This window comes from Osmerus eperlanus, chromosome 8 (genome assembly GCF_963692335.1).
Source record: "Osmerus eperlanus chromosome 8, fOsmEpe2.1, whole genome shotgun sequence".
NCBI lineage: Eukaryota > Metazoa > Chordata > Actinopteri > Osmeriformes > Osmeridae > Osmerus > Osmerus eperlanus.
The window spans coordinates 13840163-13860185 of record NC_085025.1 but is presented as its reverse complement, the minus strand read 5'-3'; the positions used below and the strand labels follow the sequence as shown (position 1 = coordinate 13860185).

The window sequence follows — 20023 nt, the reverse complement described above, 5'->3', positions numbered from 1 at the left end:
GATGCGTTTGAACACTTGATGAACATGTTTTTGGAGATGGTGAAATAATCAGGACTTGAAAATGATTCTCAGCAAGATGCTACCCAAGTTTGGGTGCAACCGTATACACCCTTTAGTGTGGAGTGCCGGAGTGGCCTTAACAGCAGTTGGGGCTGTTTATATCTATCAGTGGTACTGCAGACCCACACCTGAGGAAGGTATGAAGATAACTGTGTTAAAAATGTGTTTTTTCTTTCTAGTAAACTAATGATATACAGCTCACATGACTTGGGAAACATTCAATTTATAACCCTAACAAATCCACAACAGGAAAGTATTTATTTTCTTGAAGGTATAGGTTATTAGACAGCATATTTCTGTGTCAATTGTACACCTAAAGTCTTAATGTGACTTTCCAAGATGTCTATATAGTCTCAATTAAAACTACATTTCAACTATGACTTTGAGCCCACTGTATATTGGTTTACTTCATTACTAACACTGTGTTTGTTCTTTAATCCTCCTCAAGAGGATCTTCCCATTACTTCTGATTATCAGAAGTAATGGGAAGTGGCCCTGTCACCATCTACAGGGTGAGAATCCAGTCCCTTCATCTAATCATCTGATAACAGATGTAGATTTTTCTCTGAAGGCTTGACTTGAACAGAATCTGTGTTTTCTGTGTTATAGGGGGTCAGTGAGACAAGCGGACAGCTGCTTTCATGGAGATACAGTCCTTTATACTGTGGACCAGTGGTTCTGTTCTCTGTATGCAACACTATTTGCATGTTTCAATTCAATTAACACATTTATAGAAATCAAAGACTGAACTCTCAGCATTTGGCTTTTTCTGAAGGAAATGTTGTATCCATTCCCTTTTTGTTTACTGTTATAGGGGGTCAGTGAGACAAGCGGACAGCTGCTTCCATGGAGATACAGTCCTTTATACTGTGGGCCAGTGGTTCTGTTCTCTGTAAGCAACACTGCATGTTTCAATACAATTAACACATTTACAGAAATGAAGGATTGCACTTTTAACTCTCAGCATGTGGCTTTTCTGAATGATTTATCCATTTCCTCCCAATCCCTGATGTTGTTGTGTGTCCAGGAGGCCAGTGAGGATGAGCAGCAGCTGTTGCCATGGAGACCCTTGTACTGTGGGCCTGTGGTCCTGTTCCAGGTCACTATTATCTTCTATATATCTCAACACAACCACTCAAAAGCTGTCTGATAGAAAAGAAAGTACAAAAAGTAGATTTTGAGAGTACACTCATTTGATCAGAGCCTTTTCAGCTAAATCATGTCTGATACTGATTTTAAGAGAGTGACTTGTTAACTTGAGTGATCGATGTCTGCAGGGCCTTCCAGAGTCTGGTCCACTGGTGCTGGGAGACGACTGTAACCAGTTTACATTTCAGTTCTCTTTCAGGACCCACTTTGAGGTCAGTGTGAATGGGATCTCATCACTATGGCTACTAAAATGACAGTATGATAGGGATGAATGTTGTCAACAGTTTATTAAGAAGGAGAGATTGATAGACTCATTGAAGAACATCCCTAATGTAAATGCATGCAGACATGTGACCTGACTCAGCTGTGTTTGGACTGTGTAGCAATTCTTGGTGAAGACTCATCATATATGGATGACCCGAGGCCCAACCACTCAACTGTGGTGGAGTGATCTGGTTGAGAGGACCAGAGTGGATCCCCAGGTAATGTGTTTGCTTGTTATTAACGTTATACTCTGTCATAGCAACCCATAGAACATTTATTTTCAAAAAAGTTGTCAAGAAAGTATAACTTAATGTTCAACTTTTTCATCGGTGAAGGGTGCTCCAGTTTACAAATCTGTCACCAAGTACATCACAGGAGTTAAGGTAAGTTATTCCTTCATTTATTATATGTATATATGTATGAATACTATAATTACATTTTATTGTATAATTATGACAAGATAATCCTTATTAAAGTGTTATTTTCTTCTTGACTGTAGCTGGTAGGAGCTGCTGTAGAGAAATACATGTCTTCCAGCTGCAAGCAAAACACCCACTTCACCCAGTTTGATGGCTTTCTGGTGAGTTGCTGTTAAACTTGAACAATACTTTCTGTTCGATCCCTGAACAAGTCTGTTTCTAAATGAGTGTTCTTGTATTCAAAACAGGAGCAGAGAGTGACATGGGAACATTCAGGGGTTTATGTGGATCCCTGTGGCCAAGTGTTTCCTTCCAGCCGGACCAACACTCAGAGCTTCTACTCCCATCTTCCCGGACACACCCACGGCCATGGTAACAGCCACGACTCCCAGCATGCCTCTGGACCAGGCCATGCCAGCGGGTCTGGACACAGACACAACCATGCCCACGGCCACCAGCACTCCCAGGGAGCCAGCAGTGGCCCCAGGAACACACCTAGACCAGGCCATGCCCCTGGCCCCAGACATCACCACAGCCACAGTCATGCTGGGCGGGCTAGCAGCCACAACCACTGCTCTCCTTCCCCCCCAGAGCATCCCTTCCAGCCCCAGGTACAATCAGATCCTTCCCTCTCTGACTGTAGAATCCTAAGTCCTTTATCTTGATAAAGATTTGAGACATCCGACAGTATGTTGATATGGTTGAGGGGATTAGACCTTCTGGAAGTTTGAAGGTGGGGGAGGACTACTTATCTTGTCCACTATTGTGCAGCAGGAGCCTGAGGAGGAGGAGAGGGTTCAGAAGGAGGAGTCTGGATATGAACACGCTGAGGGGGAGGAGTCACATCAGGCTCCGACCCCTGGGGACAGAGACGCTTCCCGCCTCATGTTAGTCCAAATACACTCACACTTTATTGCACAATATGTTAGATATTAATAGATTCAAGCCATTTTGAAACACAACATGAACTGAGATGTTTGTTGTGGTGGTTACAGGATGTATCTCCAGGACAAACAGGTCCAGGACTTGACCAGTAAAATTGTGGCCCTTCGTGAGGCATTTAATGTAAGTTTATCGATCTAATGTATGTAAGCATGCAGGAACATACAGAAATCAATATCCAGAAATCTAGATTTTCAACTTGAGATGGCCTTGTGTTACAGTCACTCCTGACACAGGACACCACAAAAAACTTCCTGCTAGTTGCAGGAAGGATGATTCTTTCAGGGCTGGTCCAGCTCAACCAGGCGGTAAGGACCAGGCATCTTAGAACAACAGAGACTTTGATGGTCCATTGATGAACGTAATGATTATATTGTTGTCTCTGATCTAGGATGTTAGTTCCATCAGGACATTGTTCAACCGCCTGGTGAGCTACATTGAAGATCCCGCCCACAGGGCTGGGATAGAGAGGGAGCTGGCCTCTGTTAACGTAAGTGATGACATTGATAAAAATAACTGACTTTTACATATTGATTTATCATGTTTAATTAAACGTCAATAAGGTACATTCTGCTCAGATATTGTTGGGCATTGCTTTGAGCAGCCCATGTCAGCTTTGCCTGTGTTTGGTTCCTGCAGATCCATCACACACACTTCCTGGATATTGTGTATGATTTCATCATCCTGGGAGTGATGAAAAACAATGCTGCCTTGCCTCCACAAAACGTAAGTTGTACTGAGAAAAGAGAAAAGCTTTGAAGACTTTAGAGTTTTAAGATGTTGAAGAATTCATTGTAACTTTGCTAATGGCAAACTTCTGACCCAAAGAAGCAGGAACAGGGATTCCTTGGTCACCTTATACAGGTGCTGGAGCCAATCCTAACTCCTCTAACTGGATGGCAGCCCTGTGCCAAAATGTTCCAGGAAGTCTTGCAGGTACACAAATGTATAACCTGTTTCATGGTCAACCTGGTTCTGTTTACTTTTATGTTCTGGATCTATGTGTCAAATAACGTCTCACTGATCTCAGGTCCAGCTAATGAAGTTTCTAGACAGCATCTTAGATCTGGACGAGTCCACCTTCAGCCAAGCTGACGTCCTATCGGCTGTGCTCTTCAGCCGGCTGGAGGGAATCATCCAGGAGCTGCTGGGAGATCTGGATGGCTGCTGACTTTCACAGCCAGATCTCCTCACTTAACATTTCTATTCACATCTAGAAGTCTATTTCATTAAATAAACTGCATACCCACATCCCTTGTTTGTCATTTTGTGACATTATTTGCAATAAGCATAGAGGAGGATGTTTAGAGATTCAAGATATGAGTGGTTACTTTATATCATTCCTTTTTTATTTGGTGTTTGGAGGCCACCACAGTCCACCTTTAGCTCAGGTAGTGGCTAGCTTGATTCGTACACCAGGACAGACTGGCATGACTGAGCTGACAGAGTTATGAAGTAAAGCTCACAGAAATATCTGCAAATGCATTGTGCAGTACACATTACTGAGCAGTAGAATGTATGTGATTTTACAGTAATAGGTCATGGCTTGTCAATGGGGACCAATACGTAAGCCAAATGAATTACAGTTGCCAATAGGATTGTGTGTAGTGTGTGTGCAGTGTGTGTGCTGTGTGCAGTGTGTGTGCTGGGTGCAGTGTGTGTGCTGGGTGCAGTGTGTGTGCTGTGTGCAGTGTTTGTGCTGGGTGCAGTGTGTGTGCTGGGTGCAGTGTGTGTGCTGGGTTTAGTGTGTGTGCAGTGTGTGTGCTGGGTGCAGTGTCCTCTGCACTGGACGTGGGGCTCCTGTACTCCCCATACTCCACAGTGGGCTCACAGACAGCAGCAGGGCTGACAGCAGGATGTACAGCTTCACGTCCACACACAGGAAGCGGCTGGAGGAAAAGGCCAACACGTACCCGACTGCCTCCCGTATTCGGTAGTCAGCAAACGCTGCCTCCTTGTGGCTGTGGAAGAGAACTCCATAGAGGACTGGAGACAGAGAGCACGATGGTTACGGCCTGATGTTATCCCAACAAATCCTCAAAGCAGTGTTATAGTTTAGTGTCATAAGTTGCCTTTTAAGTGCCGATCATCAAGGTGAAAGTTCTAGATGTAGCATGTTCACTATGGAGGGTGTAGTGTGTTTGGAGTGTGTGAAGATAGAGTCTTCTGTTCCTCTCACCGTTGGTCTGAGTCTGCCACACAGCGTCTGCCAGGCCCCAGAGAGCAGGAAACACAAAGAAGACAGGAAGCTGGTCTGGGTGAGGATTCCAGAACAACAGAGCCAGGATACAGGACAGGTTGGTGACAGCAGCTGGAGGAGAGGAGTTGGGAGGAGAGGAGAGAGGACAGGACAGGAGAGGGTAGCATCATAACATGGCCTAAACATCTTACAAATCCCTTTACAGGATTTAAAGTCATCCAAAAATTATAATTGGTCTCTCTCTCTCTCTTACTCACTAACTCACTCTCTTTTACTCATTCTCTTTCTGTTTCTCACCTCCTCTCTGTGCTGTATCTGGTATCCTACCTAAAGTAAAGAGTGCCACTCTGCCTGTATACTGAGACAGGTGCCCAAAGAGGTAGGAGAAGAGCTGGTGGTGCCAAAACAGATCATCACATAGCCCACAAAATGGATCCCCAACGCACAGGTTACATACATGAGAGAAACTACACACACACACAGGGGTAAACATTCAGTATGTGTAGGACAAGTTATGTGGAGATTCCACACTTAGACCTCAGTTCAAGTCATGCTGTTGCAGGCTGACATGAGAATTCCAGCATATAATCTCGATAGTCTTTCACGTGCATAAACCCACTCACCTTGGTATACTCTCCGTTGAGGAAGCCCAGGTGCAGGCCGATGTAGGTGACTGGGATGAGGAGGACCTGCCTCCGGTCTCCCAGCTGTCTGAAGGTGGCCAGGAAGGTGCTGCAGAAGGACTTTTGAATGTTCTTTACGTCCTCCTCCTCCTCGCTCCTCACCTTCTCCTCACTCCTACACCTCCAACACAGAGACACAGTGCACTTGAAACCTGCCGAGGTCGGCTTCTCATTCAATCAAGCCAGATGATGAAAAAAGATTTTTGTTGACACAAAATTTGAACTTTTCTTTATTTGCCATTTACTCCTCCATTAAAGGACCATGAACTGACTCTTGATTTGTTATCGTTTTATATAATTACTTGCGGAATCGATTTTTGGTGAAAATACTGCAAGGGATTAATACGTTTGATGTATTAGTGTGGTTTGGTATTATTTGCCTCATAAATTACATCTAATGTGTGACTAAAATAAAATCACACAAGCATGAACCAGCCCAGCAGTAAAACTATGTACATATTACAAATGCATCTACTAATAATTAACTAAGCACATACCATTTACAAACGTTACAGATAAAGATTTGTTAATGATGTGTTTAAATGGTTTATTGATTTCCTTATACTGTAAATAAACATTATTATGGTTTTACCAGTTTAGAGTGTTTAGTATTTAGCGTGACTAGATTTTCTCACAGAACGTTCTGTGGAAGTGAACATCCAGCAGACGCAACAAGACTGGCTCACGTCAAGTGGGGCTCACCCAGGTAGCACCCCATCAGTGTGTGGACCAGTCTGTCATCCGGTCTGGTGGAGTTGAACCTCTCATCGCTCACCTCCATGCAGCCGCCAACACCACAAACCTGGAGGTCTCCCTCGGTGATGTTGACTGTGGGAAACCAGACAGCCTCAGCACACAACCACAACCCAACTCATCGGACTGTTCCAACTCTCTTTGACTGTGTTGGGATTTAGAGTCATGCGTACTTTAAAAGCAGATACTTCCACTATAGAGAAGCACAATTGGTGTGATTATATCAACTGTAAAAAGCCATTGAAAGGAATTCAGCTGGCGTCTGTCTGCACCTGAGGCCGTGTCCTGTCTGAAAACCAGGGAGGACAGGAGGTTCCCCCAGACTGCTGAGGACTGGTACATCAGGAACAGGATGCCAAAGTACTGGTTGATGACGGCCTGGCTCCTGCTGCGGTCCTGCCGGGCTTGGATCTGTCCAGCCAGGGTCAGGTAAGTACTGCTGGCTGACCACAGGGGAGCCTCCCCCAGACCCAGGACCACTGAGGAGGGGATCAGGGTGTCATTAACCCCTTTGTTTTACAACCATTCAGTCTCATGGCCCTTGACTTGCGAATGTAAATAGAGATTGACGAAGAAAGAGTGAGAGAGATGGAGAGAGAGATGGTCAAATACCCCTGCTTGATAATGGTGTTTCACGTTCCTCTGGTGACAATGACATAACATCCTTTCATCAGTGCCCACACAGACCTGAGCGCAAACTCTAAGGACTTGAACAGGCTAGTGATGTATACTTATGGATCCCATTAACGCCTTTATAACAGTTGTGAAACTATTCATATCATGGATCATCTTTGCCCCTGTGAGGTTTTACCATCCTGGGAAAAAGTTCCCCACAGTGTACATGACGTTGCAGCCCATGCAGGCCACAATGGTCCACTTGCAGCCCAGGTAGTGGATGACCAGGGGAGTGAGGAACATGGAGGACAGGATGATGGAGGCCAACTGAATGCTGGCTGATGCCACGCCAAGTCCGTCCTCCGTGTTCAGACTGCTCTGCAACCGTAAAACAGACAATAAAAAAAACACCTCCAGAATAGTTTGCCAAAGAGTTTTTCAGACGCAGTTCTTCAGAGTAAAAAGCATTAATCATTTACCTTTATCAGTAAGTCAGTACTGTCAACACAACCTTTGACCTCATCGGCCACAGAAAGCCTGCTGTGGCCAGGCTCTCCTGCAGGTTGAGGAGACTTCCTGTAGCACTGAAGAGCAGCAGGAACCCAGTGGAGATCACCAGGACGTTCTTCAAACAGCCGCCCTTCATCTTCAGCCTCGACGTTCCTGATCCTGATCAACCGTTTTCCGTCACCCAGGGATCAGAACTGCTGTCTGAGATACTTATTTCCTTTCACGCTCTGATGCAAGAGTGAATGGCTACACTTTGGCCCTGCTGTAGAGCAGTTAATTTGCTCCATACCAGGGGATTACTGTAAACAGGCAGGCTTTATTGTATGTGCAGTTCTTGAACTGAGTTGGACCGTACAAAGGGAATGTGTAACCACTGACAACGACTTGTAACTCATTTTTGGATACAAATATAGAAGCTGACGTTCAGTTATGTTTTTCTGTATGTCGATGTTTTATTGACATTTTATCAATCTTGTACGCTTTGAATAATTGGCAAGTGATAGAAAATTACATGTATCCCCCCCAAATTGTAAAATGTAATACATGTTTTAAGAAAATATAGTAAAATATAACACCTTATTCCTATAATACACATTTAATCAAATTTGATATTGACAGGTTCAGTAGCTGCAGGCGAATACTGTACAAATAGTGCAAGAACAACAACATCGATTGTATGTATATAAATCAGAAACAGACAAATTTAAACACGCCTTCTTGAGAAAACGTCTACAAGCTGGTCTGAGCAATGACATTTTTGTCCATTGCTGCTTCCGGCATGTTCCCTGAGTGTTGTTCGTAGGCCCCCTCCTCCATGGGAGGGGTGGGGTTGCGCCACTCATGGTACTCCACGATGGGATACGTTACCGTGGTGAGCACCAGCATGGCCAGCAGGATATAAATCTTAAAGTCCAGGCAGATGAAGTTGCTGTAGGCGAAGGCAATGACGAAGCCCAGAGACTCCCACATGCGGTAGTTTGCAAAGGCAGCCTCCTTATCTCTGGGGAACAGCACCCCATATAGAGCTGGGGAGAACATGGAAAATGTATTTAACCAGGCAAGAGGACTGAGGTCAATGACCTCTACGCCGTGCAAACCGCACAAGGCCTCAGTCTACAAAAGGTCTTCTACACAACTTCAATCTTGGACATGGTCTAACTACTGACTGTAAAGAAAGGCTGTCGACTGCATTATCCTCACCCACCCACTGTTTTCTATATCTAGGCTCACATAGAAAAGTCAAACACGTTTAAAACACAGTTCTGGACCTGAAATTCTAAAGATGACATGTTGAGTCTGCAATACTTGAGTGAGAAAGGTTGTTGCCAGATATTTCTGAACAAAACTTCCCTGCTGCTTGAGACTTTTGCACATGAAAGATTTACATTTAGTCATTTAGCAGACGCTCTTATCCAGAGCGACTTACAGTAAGTACAGGGACATTCTCCCCAAGGCAAGTAGGGTGAAGTGCCTTGCCCAAGGACACAACGTCATTTGGCTTGCCGGGAATCGAACCAACAACCTTCTGATTAATAGCCCGACTCCCTAACCGCTCAGCCATCTGACCCCTATTTGTGTGAAGTTACAGTATGTAGTAGTCCTCTCACCGTTGGTCTGAGTCTGCCACACAGCATCTGCCAGGCCCCAGAGAGCAGGAAACACAAAGAAGACAGGAAGCTGGTCTGGGTGAGGCTTCCAGAACAACAGAGCCAGGATACAGGACAGGTTGGTGACAGCAGCTGGAAGAGAGGAGAGGAGTTAACAGAACTCCACTGAAGCAGAATTTACATCCTGGGTAAAAGAGTGAAGGTTGGCCTAAAGTAAATAAGAGGCAAACATGTCACATGATTTTTTCCCAGAACAATTGTTGGACAGGGTGCCAAAGTGGAACTTGAATCGCACCGAAGTGGGTCTCATGTCCCTGTCACATGCTATACGTGTCACATATCGTGTCAAATCTTCCTACTTTATACATTCCTGGCTCTTACCTATGAAAAAGAGAGGGGCTCTGCCTGTGTATTCTGCCAGCCGGCCAAAGCCGTAGGAGCAGAGAGAATTGGAAGCTCCAAAACAAATCATGGCAAAGCCAACAAAGTGGATCCCTAGGGCGCAGGTCACATAGTTCTGTAACAAGAGCACAGCATGGAAGTCAATTCTACTTGTAGTTCTCAACTGAGAAGAGATAAGGAACACAAGACACTTTACTGTACTGAGTCACACTCCACCCGCCCCCCTCACCTTGGTGTAATCTACTGAGAACAGACAAGGAAAGCAACCCACTTAACAGTGTGGAATCTATCCCCACATATTAGTGAACTCTACTGAGGAGACACTTTACAATGTTGAGTCACCCCCCTCCCCCCTTTACCTTGGTGTACTCCCCAGACAGGAAGCTCTGTTCAAACCCACTGTACATGGTGAGGGGAATGAGAGTGACCAGCCTCCAGTCCTTCAGCAGACGGAACGTGGCCAGGAACGTGCTGCAGAACGGCTCGCGGTTCCCCCGGAACTCCCTCGTCTGCTCACTGTCGATGTTGTCCAGGAACACCGCCACGATGATCATGGCCAGCACGCCCACACCAATGTAGCTGCCCACCAGCGTGTAGATCAGCTTCTTCTCAGGTCTGGTGGAGTTGGAGGTGGAGTTAAAGATGATCTCCTCGCAGGTCCCGGCTCCGCAGAGCTGCAGGTCCTCCTCAGGAATGTCCGCTGCAGCAGAACACACGCACAATGTTCTTTGACCTCGCCAGTTCCTGTGCTGTTACCAGACATGTGGTGCACTTGATTTACATTGCCCAGAAATATTAAACCCAGAAATATCAAATGGATGGGGCAGTTCCACAAGAATATGTGTGTGTGGTGTTTAAGTCTGAGCCTAAATCATTGTGTCATTGAGTCATTGCTGTTGCTAAGAACCATAGGTTAGACACCATAAAGTTCTGCAGTTGAGATATGGTAGTTATGATAAACACACCCTAAAATCGAGTATCATCCTAAAACTAATGGACAACTTTCACTTTGACAAGCATGGATTTCAACCAGTGGCCACACGTATGGAAGCAAATCAGTGACATCATGTTTAGAATTTTAAAAGGCATTGAATAGTTAATATTGAAATTTAAACAAGACCGAATTCTCATATGAATATATTTCAATGTAAAATAAAATTCAGGTTGCTCAAATTCGAGCATAAAAAAATTGATCTTAAAAAATGTTATCGTAAAAAATTCAAGCCAAAAGAAATCGAGTCTATCAAATTCGAGCCGAAAAATGTCGAGCTGAATAAAATTGAGCCTGTAAAAATCGAGCCTATCAAATTCGAGCCCAAAATGTTCAAGCTTAAAAACTTCTGATGGCAACATCCGGGATACCAAGGACACCAAGGGTAGAGCAATCAAGCCTTAATGCAAGATTTGAACACATCGGACTCAACTAAGCCGATGGTTCTTTTCCCTGGTAGTCATCATGCGTTATCTGCCTATCCTTGGTATCCCGGATGTTACAATCAGATTTTTAAAAATCTGATTGACATTTTTTTTCTGACATTCTGATTGAATTTGATAGGTTCGATTTTTTGAGGCTCTAATTTTTTGGACTTGAATTTTTTAAGATCACATTTTTTAAGATCACATTTTTTGGGCTCGAATTTGAGCAACCTAAATTTGATTTTACATTGACATATATTCATATTAGAATTCGGTCTTGTGTAAGTTTCAATATTAGGTATTCAATGTCTTTTAAAATTAAAAACATTATGTCACTGATTTGCTTCCATACACACGATACAGTTTGACATGTATTGTGTGTGTGTACCTATATTAGTGTCCTGCCCAAAGATAAGCGAGGACATGAGGTTCCCCCAGACAGCTGAGGACTGGAAGATGAGGAAGAAGATGCCAAAATACTGGTTGATGACATCAGCACTCTTCTTGTTGTCCTTGGGTGCCTGCAGGTTGCCAGCGATGGTGAGGTAAGCGCACTTAGCTGACCACAAGGGGGAGCCCCCCATACCCAGGATGAAGGAGGTGGGGATCAGGGTGTACCTTGAGCAGCAGGGATGGGCGGAGGGGGGGGTTATGCAGAGGTCGGAGTAGTTAAACCACTGAACTAGTGGTACGTTTGATTCACTTTGCTGTAGTCACCGACACTGAGTGTTAATTTCTGGTTTATTTAAAGTATACAGAGTAATGAATGTGTTGTACTGAGAAGGTGGTCTGTGTTACCAGCCGGGGGAGAGGTTTCCAAAAGAGTAGGCGACGTAGCAGCCCATGGAGACCACGATGGTCCACTTGCAGCCCAGGTTCTTGATGAGGATGGGCGGCAGGAACATGGAGGACAGGATGATGGAAGCGTAGATGACGCTCAGAGAAGCCACGCCCATCCCTGCTTCCGCATTCAAGCTGCTCTACAGGGGGAACAGGGCAGGAGAAGATGGAAGGAGACGGAGGTTGGAGGGAGAGGGGCAGGAAAAGGTGGGATGAGATGAAGGGATGTGAAGGTGGAGGGAAAGATGGGGAAGGGGAGGTGGTGAGGAGGGAAAGGGAGCGAGGACGCGGAGGGAGAAACAACATTAGGAGTTGGAGAGAAAAGAGACGGGGAGATATGAAGACAGGAGGAGGAGGAGGTGAACTCATGGTACCATGAAATGTGTCTGTCGTGTTGTTAGATGTGTGATCAATGCTACTAACAAAAAAAAACTTTCACTGTATAAATTAAGACTATTACTGCACACATATCTTCTCCTAAAGTCAAAGCAAGCTCCCATCCATCATACCATACAGCTGAAGACATGTACACGTACAATATTTCCTTTTTATCAGCCTGTATTTCCTGTTTATCTATAATTGATTTGTAGTTAATCCGCATGGATTTACTATTTATTTATCGTTCTTCTGCTCATTTCCTGTTCACCTACATGGGTTTCCTGTCTGTCATGTCCTGTCAATCTGTCTAAGTGCTCACCTGTAAGCTCTGCAGACCTCCATAGGCTGTGAACAGGGACAGGAAACCTATGGACACCACAAGAACGTTCTTGGTGTTCCTGCTGATCATCTCTGCAGCTTCAAACACCCAGAGGGCTCCAACGGACAGAAGAAAAATGAAAGCGTTAAATCTCAGATGCCTGGCTACAGCTGTCCTCGTAGCGTGTCAAGGAGAGTCCAGGTCTTTTTAACTTTGGGATGCTCGGATATAGCCGAAGTTGGCTGTTGTCAGAGCCAAAGTTCATCCTGCTGGATGACCATAAACTTAAGGGAATGCAGAATGCCACATATCTGTTCTAATCTATTGTTGTTTTACCTTATCAACCATTATACAGAGATTGCTTTGGAAACTAACTACGATCCTCCCCTTACTTTAGTGTGAGTGTGCACGCATGTGTACGTGCATGCTTGTGCACGGGTACCTGGCCATTAGAGAACTGAGAGCAAAAGAAAGAGAGAGAGAGAGAGAGAGAGAGAGAGAGAGAGAGAGAGAGAGAGAGAATACAGCAGGAAAGAGAGAAAGACTAAGGTCCAAGGTTCATCAGCTGATTGAAATGACATGACGGTCAAATGACGGGTTGTGGAAAAGTTTCTTCTTTGACAACTCGTAGACGATAACACAACAAACAAAACTGCAGTTCTTATAGTATTTTATAAAATCGCTTTGACAATTTTTTCAATACTTTTAACAAGTTTCCTAAACTCTTGACACAGTTAGCACAACATCCGTCTGTGTTAGCTATACAATTAACACATTTCTTGTTGCTTTGACACAAAATGCAATAAAGCAAATTTAAAATGCTTAAACTTCTTTTACACACAAGCTCAACCAAGACCAAAACAATCTATTTTTACTGCACAATTTACTAATGCTTTCACACTGTATGTCAGAACAGAATCAGAATCAGAATGGGATTTATTCGCCATGAAAGTTTGCACAGACAAGGAATTTGCTTTGGCAGGAAGGTGCATACAATAAACATATAGGAACATTATAACTTAAAATAGGTGGTCTATCTATACTAAGGGTACATAAACTAGCAATACTAAGTGGAATTTGAATTAAAATTGAATATACAATAAAATAAAATATAAGTTGCCGTAATTTACAATATAAAAATACAAAAAATTCAAATGTACAAGATACAATTTTGTAATGCAGTGCAAAATGCAATGTGTTTTAAGACATGAAGTCATTAAAGTCAGTGTGAACCCTTGGCCTTGTTGAAGAGGCCAACAGCGGAAGGGAAGAAACTGTTTTTGTGGTGTGAGGTTTTGGTCCTGATGGACCACAGCCTTCTGCCGGAGGGGAGTGACTGAAACAGGGAGTGTCCAGGGTGGGAGGAGTCGGCCACAATCTTCCTTGCTCGCCTCAGGGTCCTCGAGGTGTGCAGGTCCTCGAGGGAAGGCAGATTGCAGCCAATCACCTTCTCCGCCGAGTGGATGATTCACTGTAGCCTGCTCTTGTCCTTGGCAGTGGCAACAGCGTACCAGATGGTGATGGAGGAGGTAAGGATGGACTCAATGATGGCTGTGTAGAAGTGCACCATCATTGTCATTGGTAGGTTGAATTTCTTCAGCTGCCGTAGGAAGTACATCCTCTGTTGTGCTTTCTTGGTGAGGGAGCTTATGTTCAGTTCCCACTTGAGGTCCTGGAAGAGGATAGTGCCCAGGAAGCGGAAGGAGTCCACAGTGTTGACAGGGGAGTCACACAGGGTGATGGGGGTGAGTGGGGCTGTATTCTTCCTGAAGTCCACAACCATCTACACTGTCTTGAAAGCATTGAGCTCTAGGTTGTTCTGGCTGCACCAGGTCACCAGGTTGTCTGCTTCCCACCTATAAGCACTGCTTCCTGTCAGACAGGAAGTCTGTGATCCACCTGCAGGTGGAATCAGGCAGCTGGGAGAGCTTGTCCTGAAGCAGGGCGGGGATGATGGTATTGAATGCAGAGCTGAAGTCCACAAACAGGATCCTGGCGTAGGATGCTGGGGAGTCCAGGTGCTGTAGGATGAAGTGGAGGGCCATGTTAACTGCATCGTCCACAGACCTGTTGGCTCTGTAGGCAAACTGCAGGGGGTCCAGTAGAGGGTCTGTGATGGATTTAAGGTGTGGCAGCACCAGGCACTCGAAAGACTTCATTACCACAGATAACATCATGTTTGAAACCTAACTTATTGGCTAAAGTCAAAGTTCATGTTGTGAATTGAAACACAAATATATCTCCTGTATTTTATTCCATTGCTACTGAGAAACAGCTGGTTGAAGTTATCAAACAATCAAATCACAGCTGATTCCCAACTAGAAAACACTCAGGCGTTGAGGTTCTTTCAATTGCATGACCATATGGTATATAAAGAGGACCTCTTTGGGCTGATCTTGTGTGGAAAAATAACAATGTAGAGCAACACGAAGAAAGTAAGAATAATGCCTGCACGAGGGAGAGGAAGACAAGTACCAGGACAAGGGAGAGGAGTGGGGCAAGGGCGAGGGAGAGGGCGAGGGAGAGGAGTTAGAATGTGTGGTGGCGCTCAGAGAAGGGCCAGAGCTAGGGTAACTGATGAATTACTGTAAATGGAAGCTATATTGCATATTTCTGTTATCTTGCAGTAATGTCCTGTTGCAAATGAAGCCTTTACTGCAGCAAGTCTCTGTCTTCTTTTTTCATAAACCGTACTTTCTATAAAGCTACTCTGAGATGGGTCATTCATTTTTTGTACTGAATCTCTGCAGCAAAAGAAACAAAATGCATGCTTTTACTAAATCCAACAAAACAAAAATGTAGAGAGGCTTCAAAAGAAACTGCATTACAAAACACAATCTATGATCAATATACTGTCAAACCTGACACATATACTGTAAAAGAATGCAGTTTCTATAATTCCATCTGATGTTAAGTGTTTTTATGACATTTTTCTATGATTGACTAAATGTTCCTGTTGAAAGAGAACATGTATTAGTGTTTTGGTAGACAGTGTATTGTTTAGTGTATTTTTGTGTTATGAAAATTGGTGTTGGAGTTTAGTTTACAATGTGTGATTTTGAGCATGAAATTAACAATTTTGCCAATCGTGTGTTGGTGCGTTAAAAGTTTAGGAAACTTGTTAAAAGTATTGAAAAAATCGTAAGAGGAAACGACAGCAGGAGACAGATATATCAGTGCCAGTCTTGACCTGACTCTCTATAGGCCTGAATTATTGTGTTCCTGTATTCAACACTCTGCAATTCAGCTAATCTCATCAATTGAACTCATCAATATGATGGGGACACCCACACGAAACAGATACCCACAGCATATCTACCAGTTACAAACCCATCCACACAACCATATAAAAACATACTCAGGTAAGGGTATACTGCCTTGCTGGTATAATCTGACCAGGTTTATGTTTTTATGCTGGGATACGGGAAATGTTGACGAGAAAACACTTCTGAATCATCTCTCCTCCCTGGCGATAAGGAGCAGATGAGCAGATGATAAGATCATGACTGTGGTGGATCTTCTGGGGTGTGGTCTGAAGATAACACCAGCCTGGCCTGTCACATCGTGCTGGGCCGGTCCTGTGACATCACCTCCTTCACTGGAAGTGAGGGCACTGTCCAGGAACTGGGAGGAATGTTAAATTACATCACAAAATCACATTATAACTGAAACTACTGCCATGGAGATGCTAGAATTCCATAGTAATGGCCTTTGTGTGCGTTCACAGAACAAATGTTGAACTTTTTTATACGATTCTGGTAGAACGATCCACTCAGACATATGGACCGGATGTGACAGACAGGAAACCCATGTAGGTGAACAGGAAATGTGCAGAAAAAAGATTCATAGCTAAGCCATGTTGAATTAACTACAAATCAATTATACATAAACAAGAAATACATGCTGATAAACAGGAAATATTGTATGTGTACATGTCTTCAGCATTCGGTTCAGGTGTTTTGCTGATTGTTCAATGACCACTACCATAACTGAAAAACTAAAGTTTTGCTGCCGACGTTTTCAGATGCGTGATACAGTGTGTATATGCTGGATGACCACCAGAGGGCATCACACAACGTTATAAATGTATTCTGGTCATTTTGTGCTGGGGGTGTACAGAGGGCCTGTATCTATATTATACTACGATAACGCTCATCAGGTTACCATGAACAATAATAATGAAAACTAGAGAGGGTACAATTTCTGGGGAAATTGTAGGGTGTGCTTGCTTGCGTCGGTTGCACAGGGGCCCGTTTTTTATGACATTTTTACAACTGATATTTCTGTATTTTATATAAAAATGCATACTTATTATTTATAAAGATTACATAGATTTAAAAGCATTTTTTTTTGCTGCTCATTTACAACTGAAAATACGAGTGAAGTGTAGAATGAAATGGATGTCTTCTCATTTCCCCTGCAAGAGGCAGCCTCATCGTTGAATCAACGAATAAATTTGGCAGACCGGTGTACAAATTGACCTAATCTCTATGACTTAAACGTCCTTTTAAGTTTTTCCCTTCTCGTGATATTTTCATGCATTTAGCCTACTCATTGCATTCATTCATTAATAAAGGACCCCCTTTGAAGATTAGTCTACGACGTTACCGGCAGTAGAAGATGGAATCGCGATTCAAACAGTACCATCTGCTAACTGAAAATATGCACCCCAAAACATAAATAAGCTTGACATGTATTTAGTGGAAAATCGCTCATTCATAAAAAGCTCACTGGTAGCGATCATTGTCAGTAACAACGCAAAATGCGATATAGCCCTGTGTGGAGAAGCTGCCCCGGTAAATTGTACTACTACGGTACAGTACTAGACTAGCGTTACTGCTGTGTTCGTCTCGGTAGCGATTGCGTTGGTTGAATTGGATTTAACGTTCCGTTGTACGGTTTAGGCTGAAATTAATTATTTTCATGAACAGATTGACAAAGTTTAGGCTGTGGCAATGAAGTTAAGGTTAGCAGTTAGATAGACTTTTGATTTAAGTAAGGGGAGTGCCGAACATGTTCTGTCGCCGTTTGACTTCCTACAGCTGTGTAGATGTTTTTGTAGTGTCTCGCGTAGGCTACAGCGTTGCAGTGATACACTGGATTGAAACCACAGGTAATGATAATTTCACCCACAAATCGTTTACTTGTAATGTAATGTCATAATAAATCCTACAACGAAAATGTATATGTGAGGAATGTTTATTTTAACGATTGAAAACAGATACATCATAGACCACTGTAGTATGTGTTGCCCGGGCAACACAGGCTAACGTCATGATGCTAATACTTCAGTGAAATAGTAGACTACTGTTTCCAGTAGATGTACTTCCTTAATAATATCATCTTATATTGTACATTACACATCACAATTGTGTGTCATATCACAAAGTAAAATGAGTAAATAGTTATCACCCTGGCCTCTTTGCTTGTGGCGTTTCTGCAGCTGCCTTGCAGTAAAGCTATAGTTAGCCTAGCTATCCCCCAAGTTAACAGATGCGAAGCGAATGTTCTGCCAAAGGTAGTCACGCGTGTTTTCGTGACGTTAGTGACGTAGTGACGTTAGTAACGTCAGTGACTGTGGCTAGCAAATTAGCCACCGTTAGCTTCACTTTTCGCCACAAAAACTTAACTTCAGCCTAAACCATGCAACGGAACGTAAATTCCAATAGAAGCAACTCAATCGCTACCAAGACGAAACTTTTGACACCTACTTTGTCTATGTAGGCCAAATATTGACTGAGTTTTAGGGGGGCAAAAAGAATAATAATAATTGGGTGTGCTAACCTGTAGCAGAACATTCGTTTCACATCTGTTAACTTGGGGGATAGCTAGGCTAACTATAGCTTTACTGCAAGGCAGCTGCAGGAACGCCACAAGCAAAGAGGCCAGGGTGATAACTATTTACTCATTTTACTTTGTGATGTGAAACACAATTATGAAATGTAATGTACAATAGTAGCTGATATTATTAAGGAAGTAGGCCCACATCTACTTTTGTAAACGGTAGTCTACTATTTCACTGAAGCATTAGCATCATGACATTAGCCTCTGTTGCCCGGGCAACACATACTACAGTGGTATATGATGCATCTGTTTTCAATCGTTAAAATAAACATTCCTCACAAATACATTTTCGTTGTAGGATTTATTATGACATTACATTACAAGTAAACGATTTGTGGGTGAAATTATCATTACCTGTGATTTCAAACCAGTGTTGCTCACTGCAACGCTGTAGCCTACGCGAGACACTACAAAAACATCTACACAGCTGTAGGAAGTCAAACGGCGACAGAACATGTTCGGCACTCCCCTTACTTAAATCAAAAGTCTATCTAACTGCTAACCTTAACTTCATTGCCACAGCCTAAACTTTGTCAATCTGTTCATGAAAATAATTAATTTCAGCCTAAACCGTACAACGGAACGTTAAATCCAATTCAACCAACGCAATCGCTACCAAGACGAACACAGCAGTAGTCTACTGTACTGTAGTAGTACAATTTACGGGGGCAGCTTCTCCACACAGGGCTATATCGCACTTTGCGTTGTTACTGACAATGATCGCTACCAGTGAGCTTTTTATGAAAGTGATTTTCCACTAAATAAATGTCAAGCTTATTTACGTTTTTGGGGGCATATTTTCAGTTAGAAGATGGTACTGTTTGAATCGCGATTCAATCTTCTACCGCCGGTAACGTCGTAGAATAATCTTCAAAGGGGGTTCTTTATTCATGAATGAATGCAATATGAGTAGGCTAAATGCCTTAAAATATCACGAGAAGGGAAAAACTTAAAAGGACGTTTACGTCATAGAGATTAGGTCAATTTTTACACCGGTCTGCCAAATTTATTCGTTGATTCAACGATGAGGATGCCTTTTGCAGGGGAAATGAGAAGATCTATTTCATTCTACACTTCACTCGTATTTTCAGTTGTAAATGAGCAGCAAAAAAAAATGCTTTTAAATCTATGTAATCTTTATAAATAATAAGTATGCATTTTTATATAAAATATACAGAAATATCAGTTTTAAAAATGTCATTCAAAAACGGACCCCTGTGCAACCGACGCAAGCAAGCAGACCCTACAATTTCCCCAGAAATTGTACCCTCTCTAGTTATTATTTATTTTCGCCCCCCTAAAACTCAGTCAATATTTGGCCTACATACACAACGGCGGTGTCAAAAGGTTCGTCTTGGTAGCGATTGCGTTGCTTCTATTGGAATTTACGTTCCGTTGCATGGTTTGGGCTTAAGTTAAGTTTTTGTGGCGAAAAGTGAAGCTAACGGTGGCTAATTTGCTAGCCACAGTCACTGACGTTACTAACGTCACTACGTCACTAACGTCACGAAAACACGCGTGACTACCTGTAGCAGAACATTCGTTTCGCATCTGTTAACTTGGGGGATAGCTAGGCTAACTATAGCTTTACTGCAAGGCAGCTGCAGGAACGCCACAAGCAA

At 43.2% G+C, this 20023-nt stretch overlaps 2 protein-coding genes and 1 pseudogene across 2 annotated transcripts; 1 reads left to right on the top strand and 2 right to left on the bottom strand.

Moving 5' to 3' along the window:
- The first annotated feature begins 779 nt into the window (after positions 1-779).
- LOC134025227 (uncharacterized) lies at positions 780-4005 on the top strand. Its single transcript, XM_062468125.1, has 12 exons — positions 780-952; positions 1088-1159; positions 1338-1421; positions 1593-1691; positions 1809-1856; positions 1973-2053; positions 2141-2503; positions 3056-3142; positions 3226-3324; positions 3474-3560; positions 3666-3770; positions 3865-4005. The coding sequence occupies exons 4-12, from the start codon at positions 1623-1625 to the stop codon at positions 4003-4005; spliced, it is 1080 nt and encodes a 359-aa protein (XP_062324109.1). The 5' UTR covers positions 780-952; positions 1088-1159; positions 1338-1421; positions 1593-1622.
- Positions 4006-4232: 227 nt separating this feature from the next.
- LOC134025226 (protein unc-93 homolog A-like) lies at positions 4233-7731 on the bottom strand (annotated as a pseudogene).
- Positions 7732-8022: 291 nt separating this feature from the next.
- LOC134024978 (protein unc-93 homolog A-like) lies at positions 8023-12735 on the bottom strand. Its single transcript, XM_062467748.1, has 7 exons — positions 12558-12735; positions 11819-12000; positions 11409-11638; positions 9964-10304; positions 9584-9719; positions 9203-9334; positions 8023-8620 (listed from the first exon to the last, which is right to left on the bottom strand). The coding sequence occupies exons 1-7, from the start codon at positions 12645-12647 to the stop codon at positions 8325-8327; spliced, it is 1407 nt and encodes a 468-aa protein (XP_062323732.1). The 5' UTR covers positions 12648-12735; the 3' UTR covers positions 8023-8324.
- Between the last annotated feature and the right edge of the window lie 7288 nt (positions 12736-20023).

What these genes read in the sequence shown, in the direction of transcription:
- LOC134024978 (XM_062467748.1), bottom strand. Translation starts at nt 12,647, where the DNA reads ATGATCAGCAGGAACACCAAGAACGTTCTTGTGGTGTCCATAGGTTTC. An exon ending in TGGGCAGGACACTAATATAG is followed by an intron (nt 10,305 to 11,408) that starts GTACACACACAC and finishes GTTCTGCTGCAG; the next exon opens with CGGACATTCCTGAGGAGGAC. An exon ending in AGCCCCTCTCTTTTTCATAG is followed by an intron (nt 9,335 to 9,583) that starts GTAAGAGCCAGG and finishes CCTCTCTTCCAG; the next exon opens with CTGCTGTCACCAACCTGTCC.
- LOC134025227 (XM_062468125.1), top strand. Translation starts at nt 1,623, where the DNA reads ATGACCCGAGGCCCAACCACTCAACTGTGGTGGAGTGATCTGGTTGAG. An exon ending in GGACCAGAGTGGATCCCCAG is followed by an intron (nt 1,692 to 1,808) that starts GTAATGTGTTTG and finishes TCATCGGTGAAG; the next exon opens with GGTGCTCCAGTTTACAAATC. An exon ending in AGTACATCACAGGAGTTAAG is followed by an intron (nt 1,857 to 1,972) that starts GTAAGTTATTCC and finishes TCTTGACTGTAG; the next exon opens with CTGGTAGGAGCTGCTGTAGA.